Source organism: Gymnodraco acuticeps, unplaced genomic scaffold (genome assembly GCF_902827175.1).
Source record: "Gymnodraco acuticeps unplaced genomic scaffold, fGymAcu1.1, whole genome shotgun sequence".
NCBI classification, from domain to species: domain Eukaryota; kingdom Metazoa; phylum Chordata; class Actinopteri; order Perciformes; family Bathydraconidae; genus Gymnodraco; species Gymnodraco acuticeps.
In genome coordinates this window covers 200,636-228,034 of record NW_022990880.1, presented here as the reverse complement: position 1 = coordinate 228,034, position 27,399 = coordinate 200,636, and the positions used below count along the sequence as shown (strand labels likewise).

At 42.2% G+C, this 27,399-nt stretch overlaps 1 protein-coding gene across 3 annotated transcripts; it reads left to right on the top strand.

The window, feature by feature from the left end:
* Window positions 1–220: 220 nt before the first annotated feature.
* LOC117557564 (NLR family CARD domain-containing protein 3-like) lies at window positions 221–27,308 on the top strand. 3 transcript variants are annotated; one of them, XM_034233443.1, is made up of 12 exons: window positions 221–291; window positions 7,666–7,905; window positions 8,217–8,426; window positions 8,738–8,959; window positions 10,676–10,783; window positions 11,083–11,161; window positions 11,667–11,892; window positions 12,109–13,900; window positions 14,003–14,176; window positions 19,406–19,582; window positions 19,897–19,943; window positions 25,927–27,308. In XM_034233443.1, the coding sequence occupies exons 2-12, from the start codon at window positions 7,673–7,675 to the stop codon at window positions 26,460–26,462; spliced, it is 3,804 nt and encodes a 1,267-aa protein (XP_034089334.1). In that variant the 5' UTR covers window positions 221–291; window positions 7,666–7,672; the 3' UTR covers window positions 26,463–27,308. The 3 variants fall into 3 exon arrangements, with proteins under 3 accessions (XP_034089334.1, XP_034089336.1, XP_034089335.1); XM_034233445.1 differs by lacking the exon at window positions 8,217–8,426; XM_034233444.1 differs by lacking the exon at window positions 10,676–10,783.
* Window positions 27,309–27,399: the final 91 nt, after the last annotated feature.

Below are 27,399 nucleotides of genomic sequence, written 5' to 3'. Positions count from 1 at the left end.
ATTGCCAGTATTTTTTGTTGTTGTGAAAAAAAAACGCCCCTTCGGATTTTTTAACAGCCCCCTCAGTCATTTCATCCTGGAGCCGGGCCTGAGTTAGACTGCAGTCTCCTTTAATATGCACTGACAGTAGTTGTGATACCATGAGCTGCCACAGGATGGAGCTGATGTACAGCTAATGATTCACTTCACCTTCTCTCCCGACCTGTTCTCTGTGGGGACTTCCGGTGTCAGAAGTTACTTTCACTTTGTTCCCGTTGTGACGCAGAAGTTTTCCTCCTCGTTAAACTCTTGGTAAGTGACAGTTTTCAGAGTGAAATGACTCTCAGCTGATCTCTGCTCTCACCTCAGACTCATCTCTCATGTGTTTATTGCTAACAGTTATTTATATTATTGATAATAACAGCTGCTCTAACAGCATGCTAACAACATGCTAACTAAAATCAATACTTCAGGAATGAGACAGACTGAAGAGAGTCTTATTTTTATATGTGTTCTGAGGTCAATAAATCAAACATTCAACACAATATAAAGCTTATAATAAACTATTTCTAATCTATACAAATCAAATCAATACTAGGGTTGCCAACTTTGGGCACCTGGCTGGAGTGAGATTTTGGTATCATGGGTTTGATTACACATATGTGCACGAAATGACTGCTATCGTGTCAGTAGCGGGACCTTAGCATATAGGATATATATATAGGATATCTATTTATATATAGGATATATATATATATATATATATACAAATACACAATATTGGACACAGACTATAAAGGGCACACAGTTTCATTCACTAATGAAAGTCAAACACATGTCAGGGGTAGACATTAAGGGTAAAAAGCCACTGGAATTGTATTGTCACTGGCCCCACCATTGTAACCACTGGCCCGGAGCATTCGTCCAAAAACAATCGACTAATAATGAAGAAAATTAACACATTTGTTGCAATAGTAATGTATGCACTAACTACATTACTACTTTACTACAACATTTGAATCATCAGTTCTTCCTCATTTCCCTCAATTGTTCATATTTGGTTTATTAAAATAATGATATTGTGGTCATTGTTAAAAAATGTCTGCTATTATTATGAGTGTTATTATTTGTATAATGCACTTTCTGCCTTCCTGTCATCAGGAGTTAGAAATGTAATGGCTATGTAATAGATTAGATTAGATCCTTCATTATCCTAAATTGCTGGGACATTTCCCTAAAGCCAATACCTTTATATTGTCTACTCTTCACTTACTTGTCAGCATAGGTCGGCATTGATGTACAGAGCCGACAGAAGACCTTGTTTATATGGCATCATATTGAGAGGTGCAGTGACGCGTCCTGAAACCAGGAAGTAAGCTGCTGGTTCCCTCCACAGAAAGCAATGGGATTTCTCCACAGGGTTTTGGAAAATAGCTGGAAATAAGGTCTGTGGAAAACAAACCTGTTTGATAAATGCACGTTTTGTTCAGCCGGATAATCTCCACATGTCTACCCTACTTTTATAATTTTCGAATCATAAATCTAATCGATAGATTATAAAAGGGTTTTAGGATGCGTCACTGCACCATTCTATAGAAGCCAACTCCATCCATCAAGCTGAAACTTTCTCTCCCTCTTCTTCTCATGCTCCCTGTCACTCTCCTTTAACTCCTCCGGAGACTTTCTTTTATTTGAAGATTGTTTTTTGCACGGCGCTTGGCCGGTTACCGCTGGTATTAAAAACATTTTGGCGAATGGTTAGGTGGCTCATAGTCTGTAGTGAAGGAGCGCGCTCCCGCTCACGGGAGCCTGCTCGCACTGCGCTCCGCAGCAAACAGCTGTTTGCTTTTCACCCAACAACGACAAGCAACTCACGAAACGCTATATTGTAGCGTTGATAAACGAAACAATTTAATAAAATTGCTAGTCAAAATACCAATACCACAGGAAACGTTTTTTTTTAAACAATATTTTTAGTGGCCCGAGCGGGCAAGTGGAAAGTACGTTATGCTGGCCCGGGGTGTCTAAATAGTGCTTCCGGGCCAGCGGGCCATTTATAATGTCGAGCCCTGCATGTTTGTTTCCACTGTTTTATTGTGTGCCTGTCGCGATAAGCAATTAATTGACTTATCGTATGATAAATAAAAATGAACTTGATACATTTCCATTTACATGAGGATGTGACTAGCAGTTTGAAAGGATGTACTTGAATTATTATTATATATTATCATTATGTCAGTGGTCTAAAATGGTCATACAACGGTGCCGACAATATTATCGTTTATTGCAATAATTTCCGGGAAAATGTATCCAACAAAATTAATGATCGTGAGAGGCCTATACATGAAACACACACACACACACACACATCTACATCTACAGACTTACTCCAAACTGCCAAATATATTAATTAACGCACTCTCACTCTCATATACTCTTTGACTCTATTTTGGTCTAGTAGAACAATAAGCAGCAGACTTTTACTTTTTATCATTTCTACTGATTCTTAGATCTGCGCATGCGCAATACGGGTCGGCAGTGGCGGCTCCGGAGTGTTTTTGTTGGGTAATCTCTGGTAGGGCTAACCCATACAGTGGTGGGGCTCAAGTCAGTATTTGCAATGTAATTACATACACGCTCCCCTTGACAGTGAAACGCCACGCGTGAGGTTTAGATTATTTCCCTGTCTCAATCCAAATTGAACTGTATGAAATAAAAAGGCACATTTGTCTTGTAGTAAATAAAAAGGGCGACCTGGAGCCAATCCTGCAATTTCCCCACAGGTGAAAGAGATGACATGCTGAAAACTCAACCCCTGCAGGGGGGTCTGGGGGATTGTCCCCCAGGAGATCTTTTGAAATACTAACATAAAATACACATTCTGGTACTCTCTTGAGAAGAACAATAAATACATCTATTACAACACGACATATTTAAAAAAATGAATGCCATTTTAGTTTTTTGTTACTTTGTTCTGAAAGCTGAACCTGCTGCTCCTCACAGAGAGAAGAGGGAAGAGGCTGTGAGTTACTTTACATTGTGGATAAGGGTGGATAGCCCCCATTGTTCTGTGTGTCAGCCCACACACCTATCAATCATCAAACCGTGGGGTCTCATTTCATTATGTGTTGATTTCTATCAACACGTAATGTTGTATCGACGTATAGAGATGTACTACAGCAAAAGTATTCTCCGTCGGGACTTCCTGCAACAACACCACGCTTTTATCTTGATTCTGATTGGCCAGAAGACATTATCAAAGATGTTCTATTGAGAAGACGATCACTACGTGACAAAAGTTTTCAAAACCGTTTCTAGTCGTCAGTATTCTTGTTTTGGCGTGAGAATAGTTTGGGCAGCGTGAGAGCGTGAGATTGAGAGTGAAAGCGTGTGTCACACGCCAGATGCGTGAGAGTTGGCAACCCTGACTAAGTCCAAGTCAATAAAATATATGTTTTGATCAATTCAAGTATTTATATCAGTGTTTCCGCCAGACCTGGGGCGTCATTTCTAAAGGGATATACGCTAAAAAAATGGCGTACGCCAGTTTCTACGCAATGTTTGCGATTTATAAAATACTAACTTGACGGGAAAACGTGCGGTCCTCCACGCAAACTCTGCCCCATGCGTACGCACTAAGCACAACAACGGGAGAGACGAGAAACTGCGACACCGTACTGTACAGTACTCGATACTGTGGGCACTTTGGGGTGAAGCGTCTCAGGGACACAACGACATGCTGACTGCAGTGGGGTTTGAACCTGTGACGCCCTGATCCCGACACCAACGCACTACCCACTGCACCACAGCCTCCCTGTGTTATTATCACCCCTCGATGATGTTCTCTTGTTATGAAATGTTTCCTCATAAATGATGCGGTGAGCAGGAGGACAGAATTACGTCTAAACTGACGCCGTGTTGCTTTTCTATAGGTTGTAGATACGAGCATGGTTTTATATACTATCACGTTTAATCGTGTTTTATGCCGTTTGCTAAGACTTGATAAGTCGCTCGTAAAACACAGGAGGTATGGAAGCTAAGAACAGCATGTGGTCAATTGTACAGCTGATATAACACATTAGTTGTGTTTCCTCTAACTGGTGGATTATGGAGATAGAGTTGCTGATCGACAGCTGGGACACAAACCACCAAATACAAACACATAATTCAGATCAGTCGTCATGACTCCACTCCGGAGGGATTCCCCGATCACTTCTTACAGTCTCTCATCAAGGGGGGGGTCTCCTGTCCCCGGTGCAAACACACTGCCTGAGGAAGGCTATGTGTATTGTTTTTGTCATGAACCTTTTTCGGACCAATTATTTATGTTGGTGACGATCCGACCTCCATGCTGCTACTCTGGTTCAAACTGCATCCACCAAACAATATGATTTATCTCCACCTCCCCAACATAACCAGAATCTGACACGGTGTGAGACGTCTGTTTTAGCTTTCTGTCGTCATTTCCTGCGATCTCCTTCATGCAGTCAGTCAGAATGAATGAATGAATGAATGAATGGGCATTTCTTTGACTATTTATAGGCAAATATGGGCGTTACGTGAAGCCCGCAAAAGCTGCACCGCATTTCGAGTCGATTGTGATTTATAAAGGAAACCGGCGTAGGAAGGGCCGTACACACTTTCCTCGCCGGTACGCAATGTTTGGTGAATCGGAAAATGTTGGAACATTTCTGTAACTATTCTACGTAAGCAACCTTCCCACGTGAATCCTACGCACGGCGTTATAAATGAGGCCCCAGGGCGTCCCGAGCTGAATAAGGGCGTAAAATGACGGCAAGACGCCCCCCTGGCGGAAACGCTGATTTATATATATATTGAATTAAGTAAAAACGTTCTATACGTTCCCACGTCAAATCCGTGACCAAATCGGCCTTGTACCACCTGAGGAACATTGCCAGACTCCGACCGTCACTCTCGGAGTCGGTTGCCGAAACCCTAGTGCATGCGTTTGTCACCTCCCGCTTGGACTACTGCAATGGTGTCCTGTTTGGGGTTCCCAACAAAACCCTGGACAGGTACTCACGCACACAAAGCCGTGGCAGCACATCACTCCCACCCTCATCCACCTACACTGGTTGCCGGGCAAGTCCCGCATATCCTACAAAGTCCTCCTCCTTACCTACAAATCCCTCCATGCCCTTGCCCCCCAGTACCTATCGGACATCCTTCGCCCACATGCCCCACCCCGGAACCTGCGGTCCTCAGACTCTGGCCTGCTCACCACCCCCCGCACCAACCTGTGAACCTTCGGGGACAGAGCCTTCAGTGTGGCAGCCCCCACCCTCTGGAACGCTCTCCCTGCGGAGATTCGCAACATCCCCACACTTGACGCCTTCAAAAGGGCTTCAAGTCCCATCTGTTTGTCAAGGCTTTCGGCCCCTAACTCGATCTGTGGTTTTGTCTGTCTGACTTTTGTTTTGTTATGTTTGTTTTTGCCCTATTACTTGTAAAGCGACCTTGGGTCACTTGAAAGGCGCTATATAAATCAAAGCTATTATTATTATTATTATTATTATTATTATATTAAAGCATTATTTAATAAATATAATACATTAAATTAATAAATATTTCCTAAATAGATTAAATCATTTTTATCACGATAAAATAATAGTATAATAAATACTAAAAATACTTTTAAATCAATACAATATTCATTTATTTAGACTAAACGTTTTCAAATCAATAATATTGTTTATACAAAATATTTTATTAGTAAAATTACTTTTTAATAATTAAAATATAAATGTAATAAAGCATTTTTTCACTTCTTTAATACATTCCATTAAAACCTTTAAATGAAGAGGAATATTTGTTTAATCAATTAAATACATTTTGATAAATTAATAATGTTTACATCAATGACAAGAATCATAAACTTCAGGTCAATAACCTGTTTAGAAAGCTGAGGGTTAGGCTAGGTTTCTTTTTCAGGAATAAGTCCTGTTTCTCGCTTGAGGCCAGGAAAAGGCTCTGTGACCTTTTGACCTGTGCTGGACTATGGTGATCTGATCTATATGAATGCACCTGCCTATTGCCTGAACAAGTTAGATGCCGCCTATCACAGTGCTCTGAGATGTGTTACTAACTGTAAAGCACTTACTCATCACTGTACCCTGTATGCGAGGGCAGGTCTGCCTTCACTACGGAGGCTCAGTCATTGGTACATAAAGCCATGCTGGGTAAACTACCACCTTATCTCTGCTCTGATCTCACAGAGAGTTGAAAGTAGCCATTGAGATCTCATGATGTGGTTTTGTTAAATGTGCCAAGTGCTAGGACTGTCTTAGGGAAGAAAGCTTTTAGATGTGCAGCTCCTCTAGCTTGGAACAGTCTGCCAAAAGAATGGAAACTGAGCAATCTGGTTCCCCTGCCTGTTTTTAAAGCTCGGACAGATGCTTTACAATCTGATGCTGTTGGTACTTGTCAATGTCGATAGGTATGTAAATGTTAGGGATGTCCCGATCTCATTTTTTAGCTTCCGATCCGATCCCGATATTTCCCGATACCGGTTTTCCGATACCGATTTCCGATATCACTTTTTTTGTTGGCAAACAGCATTTAATTTCGTATACATTAAGAAATAGACAGGCACCCAAATAATTTATTAGACGACAAAAACCGGAGTTTTCCACAAGTGAAATTGGCTGGTCGTCCCCTGCTATGCACTCCACAATCAGCTCAGTAATCTTGCGAAATCTCTCGGAGTCTCGAGGAAGTAAAGCCTTTCGTTTCAAGCTGTCCCACAGTGTTTGTTGATGGAGTCCATCAGTCGCAGACGCTGTCGCTTTACAGTAGGCGGCGTGTTCGTCGGGGTGGTGCTTTTTAAGATGTTTTATTAGGTTTGTGGTGTTGTAGGAGACCCTGTTAGCACCACCTCGTGAGACTTCCACACCACAGACTTTGCATGTCGCAGTCGGCGACTCACTTGTAGTTATTTTAAAATGATGCCAAACTGCAGACATTTTAACTAGCTAACGATATTTGTCCGTTCCACTTTTCCAACTCGATAATGGCGGCTGATGCAATAGAACAACAACGACAAACAACGTAACAATGGAATCATGGGAAATATTAACTATGGATCGGCCATGACATTTAATTGGATCTGCCGATCCCGATCCACCTTAAAACCCAGTATCGGGGGCCGTAATGTGGCCCTGTAACTTTGCTGTATGATGTCCTCAGTGTTTTATGTTGGTTTCTGACTTGCTGTAGGTCTCCCTTGAAAAAGAGATCAATGGGATTCACCTGGTTAAATAAAGGTTTGAAATGAAATAAATAATCAGTGAATCAACAAAAGTAGTTTAAAAAATAAACAAATAAATAAAAACAGTTTGAATTTAATAAAATAATTTTCCTAATTCAACACGATAATACACAATTTATTATTTACTTTTTAAATCATTCACATCATTTATCAAATAAATACATTTTATTATAAAATGTGTAAATCTGACAAATATTTTTTACGTAGATTTTAATTTGAAATTATTTTTTAATCAATCAAATTTGTTTTAAATTGAATTATTTTGTTATGATTTTCAAATCAACATTTTAAATGTCTTTTTATTAATGAATGAACTCATCGATGTCGGGTTCAGGAGCCATTTAGCTGACTCATGTTAACTGAGAGGAGATGCCATCTTTATCTTTGTCTGATATCAGTATTAGGATGCAGCAGCAGAGACCTGGACCTGAAGATGGACCTGGACCTGAACCTGGACCTGGACCTGGACCTGAAGATGGACCTGGACCTGAAGCTGAACCTGGACCTGGACCTGAAGATGGACCTGAACCTGGACCTGGACCTGAAGATGGACCTGGATCCAGCTGTGTGTCCATGAAGAGTGGCTGGTCTATGGATCCCCCTCTTGTCTTTGAATCTGGACGTCCTGCAGAGGGAAGGTGAGAATGTAAAGTGTGTCACGTGATCAGCTTCTTTCTGAGGAGTTCAGAGTTTCTTCTCCCGGACGCTGAGACATTGTTCTGTAGCTCTTTGGTTCTTCTACTCCATCCTTTCAGAGAGGTTTATTTGGTTCTTGTGTTGTTGTAGTTTTTGCTCAGCTAGAAGTCAGATGTCCTCTAGAGGAACGCTAAAGAAGAAGTGGACATCTGAAAGTGATGTGAAGCTAAAGAAAGAGCAAACTGATCCGTGAACTGGAACCAGAGAGAATCTGCTATAACTCACTTTGTTCACTTTGACTTGTTTGTATCAGGAAGCAGAAGAAGAGACATAAACGTAAACGTAAACCTGGACCTGGACCTGGACCTGGACCTGGACCTGAAGATGGACCTGGACCTGGACCTGAACCTGGACCTGAAGATGGACCTGGACCTGAACCTGGATCCAGCTGTGTGTCCATAAATAGTGGCTGGTCTATGGATCCCCCTCTTGTCTTTGAATCTGGACGTCCTGCAGAGGGAAGGTGAGAATGTAAAGTGTGTCACGTGATCAGCTTCTTTCTGAGGAGTTCAGAGTTTCTTCTCCCGGACGCTGAGACATTGTTCTGTAGCTCTTTGGTTCTTCTACTCCATCCTTTCAGAGAGGTTTCTTTGGTTCTTGTGTTGTTGTAGTTTTTGCTCAGCTAGAAGTCAGATGTCCTCTAGAGGAACGCTAAAGAAGAAGTGGACATCTGAAAGTGATGTGAAGCTAAAGAAAGAGCAAACTGATCCGTGAACTGGAACCAGAGAGAATCTGCTATAACTCACTTTGTTCACTTTGACTTGTTTGTGTCAGGAAGCAGAAGAAGATACCTAAACCTGGACCTGGACCTAAACCTGGACCTGGACCTGAAGATGGACCTGGACCTGAAGATGGACCTGGACCTGGACCTGGAGATGGACCTGGACCTGAAGATGGACCTGGAGATGGACCTGGACCCAGCTGTGTGTCCATGAAGAGTGACTTTTCTATGGAGTCTCCTCTTTACTTTAAAGCTGGACAAAGTGCTGATGAAAGGTAAGAATTAAAAACTGGACTCTGTTACTATCTGGCTCTCTCTGGAGAAGAGTAAATCCTGCTCCAACGTACCTCTCTTGAGTTGGTTTCAAATGACTTCTATTTGTATTGTGAATCATATAATGAGCAAAGAAAGATTACTCTACCAAATTAAGACATTAATCATGGATTGTTTTAGACGACCCCCCCCTTCTCTTTGACGGCAGGCAGCGAGCTGGTAATGGCATGAAGGGCGGTGTGAGGTGTCTGGTAGGGCTGAACGATATACCGTGTCATGGCGATAACCGCGGTATGCGCATACGCGGTATTCACACCGCAGGGACGTGCGGTTTTATTCATTTTTTTTTAAAAATGCTAACGCACTTTAGCACAGAATTCAAAATAAAGATACCCTTATTACTTATCGAAACTGCACATACAATATATCCGATTAAAACTGAGACTCCACAGATTATTTAAGTATCACAACACGTACCTTTTACGGAGCTTTTACGGGTGATCGTCTCACCGTAGCTGTCAATCTGATCAAAAGACGTGGTAGTTTTTCATTAAAACGAGAAAGAAAAAACGCGGCTGAATCGGTTGATCCATAGGTTGATAATGTATCTGTGGCTTTGAAGCAATTGTTTATAATCCATAATTCCATTTTTATGTAAAAATCGGATCACAAAAGTTAGCTGCTAATGGTAGCCACCTTGGTGGTATGCAGCTTCCGGTTTTGGCTACGCGTCGTCACTCTCACTCCTTATTTGTTCATGTGTTGGTGTGTGTAGAACTTCCCCTGATATTTGACCTTTTTAGACAGATTTAGCACAAAAAAAAACCTCTTTTGGGGCCATTTGGGTGGATTTTCCATATCTCTGGCCCACCTTGCTGGATTTTGACATGTGACATCTCTTTCTGACCGTCAGAGCCAATGGAATCGAGGGGAAATCACACTGTCCTTATTTGGTCATGTGTGTGTGAGAGACTTCTGCATAACCAAGACCGGAAGCAGCAGCCACTATGGTGGCTACCATTATCAGCTAACTTTTGCTCTGCGATATTTACATAAAAATGGAATTATGGATTATAAATTAAATAATTTTTGTATACATAGACGTTAAAAACCTATGGATTAACCGATTCAGCCACGTTTTTTCTTTCTCGTTTAATGCCATTGAACACGTCTTTTGATCAGATTGACAGCTACGGTGAGACATCTCCACTAGAAGCTACGTAAAGGTACGTGTTGTGATGTCTGTGTTTGCTTCCCCTGTCCGAGTTCAGATCACTCAGTGATGATACTATATACCTAAATAATCTGTGGAACCTCAGCTTTAATCGGATATCTTGTATGTGCAGCTACGATAAGTAATAAGGGTACTTTTATCTTGAGTTCTGTGCCAAAGTGCGTTAGCATTTTTCGCTCAGGGGTCATTTAGATGCTTCTTATGAGACTTGTGTTTTGTTTTGGTATAAAATGGTTTGTATCGTCAGTTAGCTGAGATTATGTCCGTTAATCTGGTATAACACATTAATAGGTTCTTAAATATTACGATCCCCTGAGACACTGTCGTGAAAATAAAAAGTAAAGTACCCGCCGGGACTTTGGGGCTTAACAGGTTAAAGAAACCGCAATATATACCGCAGGGGGGGGAAAAACCGCGATGTCAGTTTTTTTCAATACCGTGCAGCCCTAGTGTCTGGTGGTTTTATTACTCTGTTCTTTATCAGTCTCAGGATCCAGCAGCAGAGACCTGGACCCAGCTGTGAGTCCATGAAGAGTGACTGGTCTATGGAGTCTCCTATGAACTTTAAATCTGGACAAAGTGCTGATGAAAGGTAAGAATTTCAAACTGGACTCTGTTACCATCTGACTCTCTTTGGAGAAGGCACCACAAACTGGTTCAAATCAGGCTCCAGATAATAATGGGGCTTTCTGTTCCTCGCACCATCAGCTGCTGGGAGGCTTCTGATGGTCGGACGCTTTCAGGCCTCAGTAATGTTGGTGTTTTTATAACCCCCTCCCCCTCCTCCTGCTGAGCAACAGTCACCCTGTTATTCTGTCTCCATCTCAGAACACCTTCAGTCAGCTGTGTGCAGATTAGACTCTTTAAATGTTCTGGATGTTTTCTCCACAGAGTTCTGCAGGAGTTCTCAGAGGTTCCCAGTGATCAGTCCGCCCCGAAGCATCACACAGACCTGGACTCCATATTTATGGTGTGTACAAATATACATTTACTGTGAACTACAGATGATCTACCATTCAGGTCCTGACTGTGTCCATGCTGCTCTGTTTAGACCAGCAGGCCTTCAGACGGACAGATGATCACATGTTGTCTTCTTTAAATTAACTGTTGCTGCGTCGGTGGAGCTGTATTCATCTCTGACTATTAATCAGACCTACTGATTGACCTTTCAGAAGCTAATGAGTCTATGAAAGTTTAGGATCGGATCCAGGTCGATCTCTAAAAGGTCTTACCTCTGCTAACTTCTGGAGAACCAGGTTCAATGAACTGCTGATCGAAGGCATATGACTAAATCTGTTCAAGAGATCCCAGAGGGTTCTGTATTGAGGTGTGGCCCTGCCTAAGTGTGAGGGTGGTCAAGATTTGTGTCGGGTGTTATTTTTTCAATAATGTCCTCCTCGCTGCACATTATCCCTAACATAATAACTTTAGTTTTAACGTTATTCATCTGATCAATGTTCATCAATCTGTTCCAGCTGCTGGAGGAGAACATCGTGACTTTTGTGAAAAATGAGCTGAAGAAGATCCAGAAGGCTCTGAGTTCAGATTACCCAGAAGGCTTAGAGAGTCAGAGTGAGGATGAGGAGGTGTTGGACGGTGAGGATGAAGAGCAGAGGAGCAGCAGAGAGGCAGTTCTGAACATCACCCTGCACTTCCTGAGGAGCATGAAGCAGGAGGAGCTGGCTGAGCGTCTGCAGAGCAGTAAGAGGGTTTAACACATTTAACATGATGGAGAGGAGGTGGAGGAACATGGAGAAGCTTACATTTACAAACTCTGCTGTTAATATACTGCACACGTCTGCGTCAGTGTGTCCTCTGAGGAGCTGATTCAAACTGTACAGCCACACTTACATGTTCAGAGTCTCAGTGTTTCTGCAGGACCCACTCACTGATTCCACTTGTTGTTCGTTCATTCAGGATCTCCTGCTGCAGTGTGCAGTAAACTCAAATCCACCCTGAAGGAGAGGTTCCAGTGTGTGTTTGAGGGCATCGCTAAAGCAGGAAACCAAACCCTTCTGAACCAGATCTACACAGAGCTCTACATCACAGAGGGGGGGTCTGCAGAGGTCAACAAGGAACATGAGGTCAGACAGATTGAATCAGCATCCAGGAAACCACACAGACCAGAAACAACCATCAGACAAGAAGACCTCTTTAAAGCCTCACCTGGAAGAGATGCACCAATCAGAGCAGTGCTGACAAAGGGCGTGGCTGGCATTGGGAAAACAGTCTTAACACAGAGGTTCACTCTGGACTGGGCTGAAGGCAAAGCCAACCAGGACATCCAGTTCATATTTCCATTCACCTTCAGAGAGCTGAACGTGGTGAGAGAGAACAAGTACAGCTTGGTGGAACTTGTTCATCACTTCTTCCCTGAAACCAGAGACGCAGGAATCTGCAGGTTCGATCAGTTCCCGGTCGTGTTCATCTTTGACGGTCTGGATGAGTGTCGACTTCCTCTGGACTTCCTCAACACTGAGATCCTGACTGATGTCACAAAGTCCACCTCAGTGGATGTGCTGCTGACAAACCTCATCAGGGGGAAGCTGCTTCCCTCTGCTCGCCTCTGGATAACCACACGACCTGCAGCAGCCAATCAGATCCCTCCTGAGTGTGTGGACATGGTGACAGAGGTCCGAGGGTTCACTGACCCACAGAAGGAGGTTTACTTCAGGAAGAGATTCAGAGATCAGGAGCAGGCCGGCACCATCATCTCCCACATCAAGACCTCACGAAGCCTCCACATCATGTGCCACATCCCAGTCTTCTGCTGGATCTCTGCTTCAGTTCTGGAGGAGGTGTTGAAAACCAGAGAGGGAGGAGAGCTGCCCAAGACCCTGACTGAGATGTACATCCACTTCCTGGTGGTTCAGTCCAAAGTGAAGAACATCAAGTATGATGGAGGAGCTGAGACAGATCCACACTGGAGTCCAGAGAGCAGGAAGATGATGGAGTCTCTGGGGAAACTGGCTTTTGAGCAGCTGCTGAAAGGCAACCTGATCTTCTATGATCACGACCTGACAGAGTGTGGCATCGATATCAGAGCAGCCTCAGTGTACTCAGGAGTGTTCACACAGGTCTTTAGAGAGGAGAGAGGACTGTACCAGGACAAGGTGTTCTGCTTCGTCCATCTGAGCGTTCAGGAGTTTCTGGCTGCTCTTCATGTCCATCTGACCTTCATCAGCTCTGGAGTCAACCTGCTGTCAGAAGAACCAACAACCTCCCAGCAGTATGAGGTCAAACCTGAACTAACACATCTCTACCAGAGTGCTGTGGACCAGGCCTTACAGAGTCCAAACGGACACCTGGACTTGTTCCTCCGCTTCCTCCTGGGTCTTTCACTGCAGACCAATCAGGAACTCCTACGAGGCCTGCTCACACAGACAGGAAGTGACTCAGGGACTGAAGAGGAAACAGTCCAGTACATCAAGAAGAAGATAGAAGAGGCTCCCTCTCCAGAGAGAAGCATCAACCTGTTCCACTGTCTGAATGAACTGAATGATCGTTCTCTAGTGAAGCAGATCCAACAGTACCTGAGTTCAGGAAGTCTCTCCACAGAGAATCTCTCTCCTGCTCTGTGGTCAGCTCTGGTCTTCATCTTACTGTCATCAGGAGAAGATCTGGACGTGTTTGACCTGAAGAAATACTCTGCTTCAGAGGAGGCTCTTCTGAGGCTGCTGCCAGTGGTCAAACACTCCAACAAAGCTCTGTACGTGAACACATAACTATCCAGATTACATTTATTTATTATTTAATCAGAAACAAATAACAGTTGTAATACGTTTTTTCTGTATGACTGATTCCTCTCCAGACTGAGTGTCTGTAACCTGTCAGAGAGAAGCTGTGCAGCTCTGTCCTCAGTCCTCAGCTCCCAGTCCTCTAGTCTGAGAGAGCTGGACCTGAGTAACAACGACCTGCAGGATTCAGGAGTGAAGCTGCTGTCTGCTGGACTGGAGAGTCCACACTGTGAACTGAAGACTCTCAGGTTAGTGAAAAGCACTTTATTTCTTTAGCACATTTTAAAAACAGAGGGTTTGCCAAAGTGCTTCACAATGAACATAACATTATAACAAATATAATATTACAAGAATAGATAAAAGGCACACTATGAAGCTGACCGTTGAGCGGCCCGACCAAGCAAGGAGGCAGAGACAGAGTTAAAATATAACCCGGTGTGGGCATTTATTCCCCTTTGTGGTTCATGATACCAGCCTCAATATGACTGTTACCCGTGCACACAGTCACCAGCAACAAGGATCTCACACACACCCAGACTAACAGGAAACAGAACCTAAATACACACAGGACCAATCAAACCAACAAGACACAGGTGAGGGGGGAGGAGACAACACAGGACACCAGGTGAACACAATCAGCAGCAACAGACAAAACGGGAGGGGGAACACTTTTCAAACTAAAACAGGAAACAGAGACAGACAAACCAAAACACAGACAGATGCACAAACTACATTCACTTCGCCACCAACGAAGCTACACAATCCGTAACGGAGGCCGAGATCTATGGCCCCAGAGATCACCTCCGTTACACACACATAATACAAGGCACTAAAAGGCTATTTTTGTGGCAATTCAGCTCTCACAACAGGAAATAATGAAACCGAGAGGAATCAATAAAACACAAACACAGATATGGTTGATCAATTATTATTGATTGTTGTCCAACAATCAATAATAACGAGGAAACATTACCTTTGCTCTCAAGCAGTCACAGTAATGCTCCAATGAGCACAGATATCTTGTGTGCTTTATACGTGTAAAACACACACGAACATTGTCAGGTCTCCTAAACTTGGATATGTTCCAGATTTTGAAAGGTCATTAGATCATGACGTCTTTAGGACGAATTAATACTTAGTTAGGATATGAACTTCCCAATACAAAACTAAACATAGAAAAACAACCCTCTCTATGGTTTAAAGAGAAAACAAGGAGTGAAAACTACTTTCCACAGACAAAGACAGACACATCCCGGGCTGGAGCTCTCAGCCTTGAATAAACAACATCTCCACTGACAAAAATCAGGAGATAGGAGGACACATCTCAAGCTGCAGCTTCTTTGACCAACAGAACCCATGGTAAACCAAAACATTTAGCTCTTTACTGAGTCTCTAACTCACTACGGCCTGACAAAACATGGAAACCTCCACTTTTGTATTTAGTGAATTCACAGAGTCGCGAGGCAAGTTTTATCTTTTCAGGGCTCGACAGTAACGGTTGCCAGGTTGCCATTGGCAACCATTCAGAAAAAATGTCAACCACTTCTTGGCCTTTGGTTGCCATAATGTTAATTATTTGTTGTATTAAGAGTGATATTTAATTATTGTTGTGACCAGTCGGAACCTGATACTTAACCTGTTCTACACCGCCCCCCCGGTACCGGGGGGAAAAACGCGTCATCTGCAGGAAACAGCGTCTGAGGGCATCTTAATATTTAATAAACTATGAATGTTTTATATCTATAAAAGGGAAGAAACTCAGCTAACTGATCTTTTTTTTTTTTTTTAATCCCCACAATGCTAACGCTCAGCCTCTGAATCAGCAACGAGCGAAAAATGCTAACGCATTACTGCACAGAAACTCACTCATAACACCCTTATTATTTATCTTAACTGCACATCCAACATATCGACTAGCATCGTGAGACGACACAGAATCGATAAGTACATACATCATCACTGTATGATAGGAACTCGCGGAGATAATAACAAGAACAGACATCAAAACATGTAGCGCTAGGTAGCTGAAACCGGCAACATGGCCTACCTTTGTTGTTTTCTGATCAAAAGTGGTCTTCAATGGCATTCAAACGATAAAAACGCTGCTGAAGTTAATCCATAGGTTAATCCAATGTGTCTGTGTCCCTTTGAAATGATTTATGATAATCCATAAGCAATAAACCTGCTTTTCCGTTTCCAGATGTCAGAGCGTGAGGCAGCTTCACTCTCATGCGAAACTGCATGTGCGAAGCCCCCACCTTTTTGTGTTAACGTTGGTGTCTATGTGGAAATTCCCCTTCGATTCTATTGGCTCTACCGTAGGGCTGTCCCGAATACCATTTTTCGGGCTCCGGATATTCGGTAGTAATCAGCAGTGAATATTCGGGGGGGGGGGGGGGGGTAATAATCAGCAGCTAACCGCTTCAACACGTGTATTTTGGTTTATTCACAGCATTCATTTTGTTTTTCTACAGTATTGTTGTTTTATAGTTATTTGTTAATGTATATAACCCAATGTGTGTTCTTTGAAATTGAAAAGGATATTGCATTGTGTTTGTTACTTTCGTTGCAGTTGTATGTGTCTTAAGTGTAATTTGGCTTGGCTTCCTATTTTTTATGGACATGCTTTTATTTTGAAGGAGAGTTAGCACTGTTGACAGGAAGTTGTTGTTGCTATGGAAACAACGTGACAGAGATTAACAGAGAAAAAGTAATATCTACATATAAAGAAGGAGAAAGTAAACGATAAAGTGTATGATTAAGTGTTAGCACCCCCTGAAGAGGCACAAGCTCTTACGTTGATATTGGAGTTTTCAATAAATAAAAATAAAAAAACGAATATCCGAATAACGAAATTGAAACCCGAATAGTACTCCAACGAATGAATATTCGGATATTCGGGTACAGCCCTACTCTACCGGTCAGAAAGAGATATCAATCACCAAAATCGACCAATGGGTTCCAGAGAAATGGTAAAAAAAAAGGCCATTTCCACCCAGATCACCTCAGAAGTGGAGTTTTTTTTGCTAGACCTCTCTAAAAAGGTCAAATGTCACTTGTTTTGCATCAATCTTGATACAGGGAACTTATTATATGTTGTACTTTGGATTCCTAAAGCTCTTAGTCTACCATACCATCATCCAAGGGTAGTTTTCACTATAAGTAATAAATATTTTTTGGACGGACACTATAATTTACAGTTTTTTACTATGTTCAATCTGAATTTTCTTTAAAATAAAAAACATCTATATTGATTCTGACTCTTCTACATCCAACTCACAGGTTTATCATTACTTTGAGAAAAGAGATTATTAATTTAACCCTTTTAGAAGATATGGTCATTTGTTCTGGGAATGTCATTTTCGAGCCTGAGACCTGAACAACAGGCTCAGAGATGAACAGGTTAAGTTGCACGTGCATTGGTTTGATTACGGAGCCAGAAAGCGATGCACGTTTACTCGCGTGCGCGGTGCGCTGTGTGTTTGTTTTACAAAAAATGGCGAAGCAAATTAAGTTGTTTGACTGTCTGTGGGGTAAAAAGTTCGGCCAACCCGTCAACATCTCAAACAAATGTTCAAAGTGATTCAACTGATAAAGCTCAAGGTGAACCCGAACGAAAGCAAAGAGAAAATGTGTAAAGTCTTAGGAGGCGAAATATATATTAAGTACATTCTGCTCCGTTGTGCATTCACTTCCGGTAAAAGTTCCTTCAAAATAAAAGTCCCGATCTTATTACTACCAAAATAAAAGTGCTAAACGAAACTTTACCATAGGAAAATATTGGCATACAAATATAATCACTTCTATAAAACACATTTTAAATATAGTTAGACATATTAAAGGTAATTTACAGCATTCATAATTAATATCTAATTCTTACTGTGAATGGTTTTCATTTCTTTAACATTAGAAATGTATTAGTCTGGCCAATCCAGACTTCAATGCTGAAGGGCCAATGGGTCTATGGTGGGGGTCAGCACCAAGCTCAAGACTTCAATGCTGAAGGGCCAATGGATCTATGGTGGGGGTCAGCACAAAGCTCAAGAAAACCCAAATTTGACGGATGATGAAGAAACTAGTGACTTGCTCAATTCATGTGTGAGGGATCTGTGAAGAATATGACAACAGCTGCACTACTGGTGTTTAGTATACCAGCAATTGAGGGTGGAGAAGTTTACGACCATTTTAGTTTCAAATAAGTGTGTTAATTACTTATTGTAAAGCATTTCATTATTAAGTTGATGTATAACTGTATAGTATCTTATTTATTTAAAATATAAGGTGACTAAAAATGGCAACCGTATTTTCAGTTTTGGCAACCAAAAGCTGATGCCTGGTTGCCTGGCAACCACTTTTAAAAGTTAGCGTTGAGCCCTGCTTTTTAACTCCCTCAACTCAGATCGGGTTATTAATCTCTTAATTACCGAACGGACCCGAACAGGCATGGGCAGTTCCCTCCACCCTGTTTTTGTGCACTTGGCTAGTAAAGCAAATCATATCCCCTCAGCCAATAAATCTCTGGACCTTAACAGCCCCTACACACGGCGGCGTGCGTTGAAGCTTCAACGCTTCTGCCCATTCACTTTGAATGGGGTGACGTCACGCTTCGCCGAACTGCATTGTGGGAGCAAAGCGTAGCGCAATGTTCTACTTTTGAAGCTTCGACGGAAGCGTCAGCCAATCGAATCATATGCCAGTACAAGCTCTAGCCAATCAAACCGCTGCTTGTGTGTCTGGGGCGGGAGATTCATGTGATTGGTTGTTGGTCGAGCGACAGACATGCCCGCCGGCAAGCTTCAACGCACGCCGCCGGGTGTAGGGGCCGTAAGACAGGCCATTGGGGTCTTCTCAGGCAGAACTCAAGACTACGAGGTCAGATACAGGGATTCCTCCAGCAAAAACATGTATATCGGATCGGCTAGCAAAGCAAATCAATATTCCCTCAGTCAAACCTTAAGCTTCTCAGGCACACTACGAGGCAAATACATGTGATTTCTCCAGTATAAACATTTATCAACATAAAACAAGACCAACAAACAAAACAAACAACCATCAAACGACAATCAACAAACAGATTTCAACCATAGCTGTGTAAATCCTAAATTCACCTCTGCATTTTTTTCTTTAACCAATACAACTTCAAAAGTCATTGTCATAATTCCCAAGTACGTTTTGCTTACTGTGAGTTGGTATCTCTTCTGTGGAAATCTCAAGTCTGGTTTCTCAATTCTTTACCACAGCCGTCTCAGCGCTGCCTGGCCAAGGGAGTTGAGACTTCTAGAGAAGATTCACAGAAACCTCCAACTTTCCTTTCATTAACTAACACACACACCTCAATGTTTACTCTCTAACTGTATTAGTGTGTGTGTGTGTGTGTGTGTGTGTGTGTGTGTGTGTGTGTGTGTGTGTGTGTGTGTGTGTGTGTGTGGTGTGTGTGTGTGTGTGTGTGTGTGTGTGTGTGTGTGTGTGTGTTGCAGTCTGTCAGGCTGTCTGGTCACAGAGGAAGGCTGTGTTTCTCTGGCTTCAGCTCTGAGCTCCAACCCCTCCTCCCATCTGAGAGAGCTGGACCTGAGCTACAATCATCCAGGAGACTCAGGAGAGAAGCTGCTGTCTGCTGGACGTGAAGATCCACTCTGGAGACTGGAGACACTCAGGTACAGACAGACAGACGGACAGACAGACAGACGGACGGACAGTCAGAGAGACGGACGGACGGACGGACGGACGGACGGACGGACGGACGGACGGACGGACGGACGGACGGACAGACGGACAGACGGACAGACAGACAGACAGACAGACAGACAGACAGACAGACAGACAGACAGACAGACAGACAGACAGACAGACAGACGGACAGACAGACAGACTGAGTCTCTGTCACTGACTGAGGGACTCTACTTCCTGTTTAATGGTGGATTGGAGTGAAGGTGTATGAAGTTGATCCTGACTGTGTTTCTTCCTGCAGGATGGACCATGGTGGACTGCAGTGGTTGAAACCTGGTGTGAGGAAGTGTGAGTGTGCTTTAAGTTTGATTCCTCAGAGCTGCACAGGTTACACTCCACATGAGATCCAGAACACAACAAAGTGAACACAGAACCAACAGAACCAACAGAACCAACAGATACATTTCATTACAGAAAGCTCACTTCTTCTTTTCACTGTTATAGGTATATTCTCATATATTTAGGGTTTCAAATGTATTCTTTTTTTAGTTTTGTATAATTAGACTTGTTTTTAACAGGATGAGTGAGGGTAGAACTACATCACATTCAAGATTTTTATGACACCAAGAAATTAATTTGCAACAAAATTTGACTTAAAAGAATAGTACCAATTAATAAATTGATACTGCATCCCCACTCATGTTTTCAAACAAAGACTGACCAGTTTCTTATAAATTAATGATGCATACGTTGTTTGCCATCCAGTTGGGTATTTTATTTTTCTGGGTATTTTGGAAAAGGCAGACTATTGGTGGAAAATTAATTTTATATTTGCAGCCAATTTTCGGATATCATCCCAACTCTGCTATAGCATGTTGCCATGTTAAAAGTAACACGGCAAAAAGTAAATAAACACGCACAAAATACGAAAAAGGGCAAAGTTGGAGAGGAGCCAAACGTCCATCTTCACCGGCGCATATCAGATTTACCAATGTTTGTCTTTCCAATGTTGTAAATAGTTGTGTTTACATTGTGTTATAATGCGTTTGACTGTGATTGGTGTTTGGAGAGCAGTGTTGCTGAGAGACTGGTCAGAGTGGCTCTGAGAGGGGGCAGCTAGCCTCAGCACCAGCTGACATAGGGGACTCTTCTCTGGGGTTAGTTCTTGGCTTTGGAGTGGAGGGTGTCTCGGGGGCTGGACCTAAGGTGGTTAAAGAATGTTAGTGCTCTCTTTTGAGTGTTAATTCGTCGTCTGGGCCACAAGCTTTCCTTGGCCGGAGAGATTGTTAAGCCCTGAGCCTGTTTTTCAGGTTTCAGGCTCGAAAATGCCACTAACACAGGGGTGGCCAACCAGTCAGAGGTTAAGAGCCACATGTTTTCTATGTTACTGCAAGGAGCCACATCAAACACACAGTCACTGATACCGCTTGTTTCAGTTTTTTGTTTTCTGGAGACAAGATTTCAACCACGTCACTGATTCATTTTTGTGGCATTGGGATATATTTTTAAAATCCTCTGGAGCAGAGAGAGGAGCTGTGTATTATTGTTATTGATTAATGCATCAGTGTTTCTTAGGGTCAAAAACACTAAACCCACAAATTAAAATGAAAGCGTTTAGTTTATTTAATAAAAGAGCACATGTTCAATGTGAAAAGTGACAGTAGTTATAGATTATTTGCAATTTGATGCTATATATATTTTTTAAAAGTATATATATAACACCTTGAATTTCAGGGGGGGCGCGGGGCTCCGTTGGCGGCTCGCAGTGCCCCTCCAAGACAATGGTAGGGGAAACACTGAATAGTGTTTAATCAACAATAGGTTTCCCCCCCTCAAAGGTGATTGGTTCACTGCATTGCAGGTATTATTGTGATTGGCTGTTGGGCCACATCAAAATGAGACGCGCTGTCATCCTCTCATACTGACACCTGACACCACACATACACACGTAGGGAGAGCCGGGACGAAAGTAACACGGGACCAAAGTAACGGAGCGATTTTATCCGAGCCCAAACAACTTTGACCGGCCAAATTACGTCAGAATGATGGGCATTCAATACTTAACAGACCTACTAAATATCAGGTGTAACTGTCAGTGTTGTCACGATACCAACATTTTGGTTTCGATACCAAGTCAAGAATTGCGATTCCGATTATTTTTCTTAAAAAACGGGAAACAGTCTTAAAATGTAATTATTGTGCTTTATGTCACACCAGAATCATAACCATAACACAAACTTTTAAACAATGAGAACAGTAAATACAATAAATGACAAGAATTCGTATTAAATACAATTAATACATTTCTTACAGACAGGCCTCGTGGTGTCCGTAGGCTTGCCCTCACTGTCAGAGATATAGCTAAAATACTTCCAAATGTAGCTTCTGGCATATTTGTTGTCAACAAGCCGAGGCGCAGCGGCAGTTGCACTCCCACTTGCAGCCATGCTTCTCGTTTTCTCACATGCTCTGGCAGCTAGCGCGTGCACGAGAGAGGGGAGGGATTTAGAGCGTGCTTGAGAGGGGAGGGTGCAGGCACGGCTGCAGTGCAGGGAGTGGAAGCAGAGCGCTGAACACACACGGCTCTTATTAAAACAGCGCTTTCTCACCGGAGTACTTTTCCCCGTCATTCTTAAAGTACCGATACTAATGAAACGGAGGAATCGTAACGATTTTAACGACAGGGTATCGCGGTATACCTTTCAAGTATCGGTACACCGTGCAACACTAGTCAGGAGTCAGTGTCTCTCCCCCAAACTCACACATATACAATTCGATATGAACTGAAGAGCCGCATGAAACTAGGCAAAGAGCCGCATGCGGCTCGAGAGCCGCGGGTTGGCCACCCCTGCACTAACACAACAAATGATATATCTTCACTTCTAAAAAGGGGTAAATTAATAATTATTTTTCTCAAAGCAAGGTTACATCTGTGAGTTGGATGTAGAAGTGTCAGAATCAATATAGATGTTTTTTATTTTAAAGTAAATTCAGATGGAAAATAGTAAAAACATGTAAATTCTAATGTCCACCTAAAAAAAAACCTTTACTTATAGTGAAAACCACCCTTGCATGATGGGTTAGTAGACTAAAAGCTTTAGGAATCCAAACTATAACATATAATAAGTACCCTGTATCAAGATTGATGCAAAACAAGTGAAATTTGACCTTTTTAGAGAGATTTAGAAAAATAAAGTCTAAGCAGACTCACCTCTGGGTAATTTGGGAACCATCGGTTCCATTTGAACTTTTTCACTGTAAAAATCATTTTATTACTTTGAATTATCACTATAGGTATTCATTCCATCCAAATACAACTGTTGTGAAAAAAAAAAAAAAAAAAAAAAAAAACATAGGCCTACTCTTACAGTGAGCCTCTGAATTAGCCCCGAGCGAAAAATGCTAACCTATTACTGCACCGAAAATCACTCCTCGCTCCCTTATTACTTATCCTAGCTGCACATCCAACACATTGTTTATGATCGCAAGGAGACACAGAATCTAACGGTGCCCACGTCAACACTGAAATATACAAACTCGCGACGTTATCAACAAAAACGTACATCAAAACAAATGGCGCTAGCGCTAATGCGCTAGGCTAACAATGACTTACCTTCCTCGTTGTCTGGTCTAAACTGGTCTTCAATGGCATTAATACGATAAAAACGATGATGTAGTTAATCCATAGATTAATATCCAATGGGGCTGTGTCCCCTTTGAAATGTTCTGATAATCTATAAGCAATAAAACTGCAATTCCGTTATCTGCTGTCCGCTCTGTGCTCCGTGCGCTCTGGGTCCTGCTGCAATACCTGCTTCTTTACGCTGTAAACAATAAATGAAGTCGGCTGCGTAATGTACTTAAGCTGGCTGGCATTCTTTATACTTTACGCAGGACCATATCTCTGGAACCCATTGGTCGATTCGTGTGATTTACACCTTTTTCTTAACCATCAGAACCAATAGAATCGATGGGCAGTTCCCAAATCTAGGTAAACATTACCATAGCGGACGTAATAGAGAAGCAAACGAAGCATATCTGAAAGTGCAAGCCTGGACGGCAATACTTTATACCGAGTATATTGCCATAAATATGAGGATTGATTATCAGTAAAACAATTATACGTGACACAAAGACATTGGATTAACCTTGAGATGCGTTTTTATTCCGTTGAACACAACTTTTGATCACAAATCAAAAAAGGTAAAACGTAATTATTGTAATATTTTTGGAACCGGATGTTGTTTACTTTCTCTTTTCTGGCTGATAGCTCCAGGAATTCGAGGTCGGACAGTGATGACATTACATGTGTGGAATCTGTGGAGTCTCAGCTTTAAATCGTATATCTTGTTTGTGCAGTTAAGATAGTAATAAGGGCATTTCTACCGTGTGTTGTGTGTAAAAAAGCGTTAGCATTAGTTAGCATTGTTTCGCTCAATGCTAATTCAAAGGCTTGGTATTACTCTTGTGTTTTTTTTAGCTAACAATTGTTCTTATTGTCAGTTAGCGGAGTTTCTTACCTTTAAAAGGGTATGAAACATTAATAGTTTCATACATGTTAAGAAGCCCTGAGACATGTAAGAAAAAAAAAACTGTGGGAGGGGTCCACTGGGGGGACCTTCGGGCTTAACTGGTTAAGGAAATCTTGTATTATTTTATTTAGAATACTACAGAATAATGTTCCCAGACAGCTGCTGACACAGATGCCACGGTAGTTCTTAGGGTCTGATTGTCTCCACTCTTATGAATGGGGGAAATGAGCCCTTTGCACCAGATGAAAACATCCTGACTGCAATACCATACTGAACAGCTTTAACACTGTGCCCTGCATCTCTGGGGTGCTGCATCTGAGCATTTCCTTTTGAATGTTGTCTGGGCCACAAGCTTTCCTTGGCCGGAGAGATTGTGTCTGTGTGGTCAACTCTTCCCAAGTCATTGGGAAATCAAGGGGCTTTTGGTTGTCTTTAATAGTTTCTTCTAATGTTTGGAGTTTCTCTTTTGTAATACATTGATCTGAATTCATTAGATTTATTGGTATGTCTTTGTACAAACTTTCTAAATGTTCTCTCCAGATGTCACCGTTTTGGATGGGTAATGCTTGTGGTTGTTTTGTGTTGAAGTTGTTCCACAGATCCCAGAATTGATTTTGATCAATGGCTTTCTCAATATCCTCAAGTTTCATGTGGCTATCATTTAGTTTTTTGTTCCTTATTGTTCATTTATATTTGTTTAAAACGTCATTGTATCTAATGCGTAAGGCTGGGTTGTTTGGTTGCCCATGTTTTTCATTTGCTATTTTTCTCAGGTATTTTCTGATGGTCTTGCATTCCTGGTCAAACCATTTGTCAGCGTTTTGCCTTTTAACAGGCTTCCGCTTTTGTTTGATTAGGTCAGCTTTAATAGCTGCCTTGTGAAATATCATATTGATATAATCAATGGCCATGTTTACACCATCTTTGGTAGGAACATATTGATTTTGGTCAAATAGTGACATGTCATTCATCAGATCAGGTGAGTTCAAGGCCATGCTGAATTTGTCTCCACTGTCTGGGGCCCACCTGTAAGTAGGATGTAATGCAGCTTACTGGGTTCCCTTGCTGTGTCACTCATTGGACCTGAGAGTTTAACTTGTTGAATCCCATCCACCCGGTACCGGGGGGAAAAACGCATCATCTGCAGGAAACAGCGTCTGAGGGCTTCTTAATATTTAATAAAGTATGAATGTTTCATATCCATGTAACGGGAAGAAACTCAGCTAACTGATGATATGAACCATTTTTAGCAACAAAAAAACACAAGACTAACACTGAGCCTCTGAATTAGCCCTGAGCGAAAAAATGCTAACGCCGTTAGCGCAGAACTCACGGTATAACAAGCAAAACCTTCCACCTTTGTTAACATATCACATTAAAGTAACATTTTAGAAAAACCTTTCTGTCATCTCAGGCCTCAATAACATCCAAATCTAAAAAGATTAAAACGTTTCTTTAAAACATTATTAAAACCTGTAGGTAACGTTAGCCAAATTTGTGAGAACATTCCCCGCTAGCTGGGCTCTCTCTCATCCTCCCTCCCTCTCTCACCCCCCCTCTCTCTCATCCTCCCTCCCTCCCTCCCTCCCTCTCTCACCCCCCCTCTCTCCTCCTCCCTCTCTCTCTTGTTTTACAATAATAAGTATTAGGTCTGAGATCATTGATGACCTGCTGATGAAGATCAGGTTGTTAGACATCATTCTCAGTGAATATGAGACGTCAGTCTGAATGGTTTCTGTCAGTCAGTAAAGTAGTTAATAATTGAACAGATGATAACCTGCAGCTGTTCTCTCCATCAGATGCCTGTGAACTGGAGCTGGACTCAAACACAGTAAACAGGAACCTCAAACTGTCTGAAGACAACAGAACGGTGACACGTGTGGAGGAGGAGCAGCCATATCCTGATCATCCAGAGAGGTTTGACTACTGGAGACAGCTGATGTGTAGAGAAGCTCTGAGTGGTCGCTGCTACTGGGAGTTCGAGAGGAGAGGAAGGGTTCGTGTATCAGTGACTTCCAGAGGAATCAGCAGGAGAGGAAAGAGAGAGGACAGTGTGTTTGGAGGGAATGATCAGTCCTGGAGTCTGGAGTGCTCTGATGATGGTGGTTACTATGTCTGGCACAATAACAGCGCAACAAGTATCACCTCCTCCCCTTCTGGTAGAGTAGCAGTGTATCTGGATCTTCCTGCTGGCTCTCTCTCCTTCTACAGAGTCTCCTCTGACTCACTGATCCACCTCCACACCATCAGAACCACATTCATTGAACCTCTCTATGCTGGGTTTAGGTTCTCTTCTGATGGTTCCTCAGTGTCTCTGGTTCCTCTGCAGGTCTGAGAGTCTCTCCTGTTGAGAGCTTCATATGAAGTGAATACTTAAAACGAAAGTTAATTATAAATCATATATGAAGTGAATACTTAAAACGAAAGTTAATTATAAATCATATATGATCAATTATATTCTTGTATGAACCCATAATGAGAATGCTTCATATTTTAGGTTTTTCTATATTTACAGCATAAACAAAACAAAGTGGTTTGTTCAGGTTGAGTGTGTAAGGTCTATGATTTATGGGTGTCACTGATAAGGAAGAGGGCAGTTTCTTCCCCTTTTTTCTCACAGCAGATCACAGGGAGGGGGGCTCCTGCCTTAAAGGAGAAACACATTGAGGCCTCAAAAACGGTTATGTCATAGCCGAGAATAATATTTTTCAAGTCCTACAGTGGTCATGTCCTTTTTACACAAACATGGGAAGGTGTGTCTTAGGCCCTATCCAATAGAAGATGTTGGTTGGGGATAGAGGAGGTGTTTTTTGGGGTTTCGATCCGGTTTTTTGAGCATAAAGAGACTGGTTTTTTGAGAGAGCGAGAGAGAGAGGGGGAAACCCCTGGTATACTCTCTTCCGGTAGGCTCTGTCCTTCAGAGCTGGGTAAATGGCTCTAGGTTAGATCTATCCTGGAAGGCGTTATTAGGACGTACGGGAATCTTATAACTAATGGCTTTATTTAGATCTTGGATAGATGAGAAATATGAATTAAGGTTTTAGATAAAAATATAACCCCAGCATGATATGTTGCATATGATTATAATGTGTTAAAAGGTAAAAACCCTGTATTAGTTTGGACCTATTTTTCTTCAAATAAACTGATCTCACCTGTTGGATTGGGACAACTAAAAAGAAAATATGTGCTCTCCTCTCCTGCTTCAAAGGTAAGACTGCACCCTGCCACACTCACACTTAGGTAGGAACACACTCCATTTACTGATATCAAAA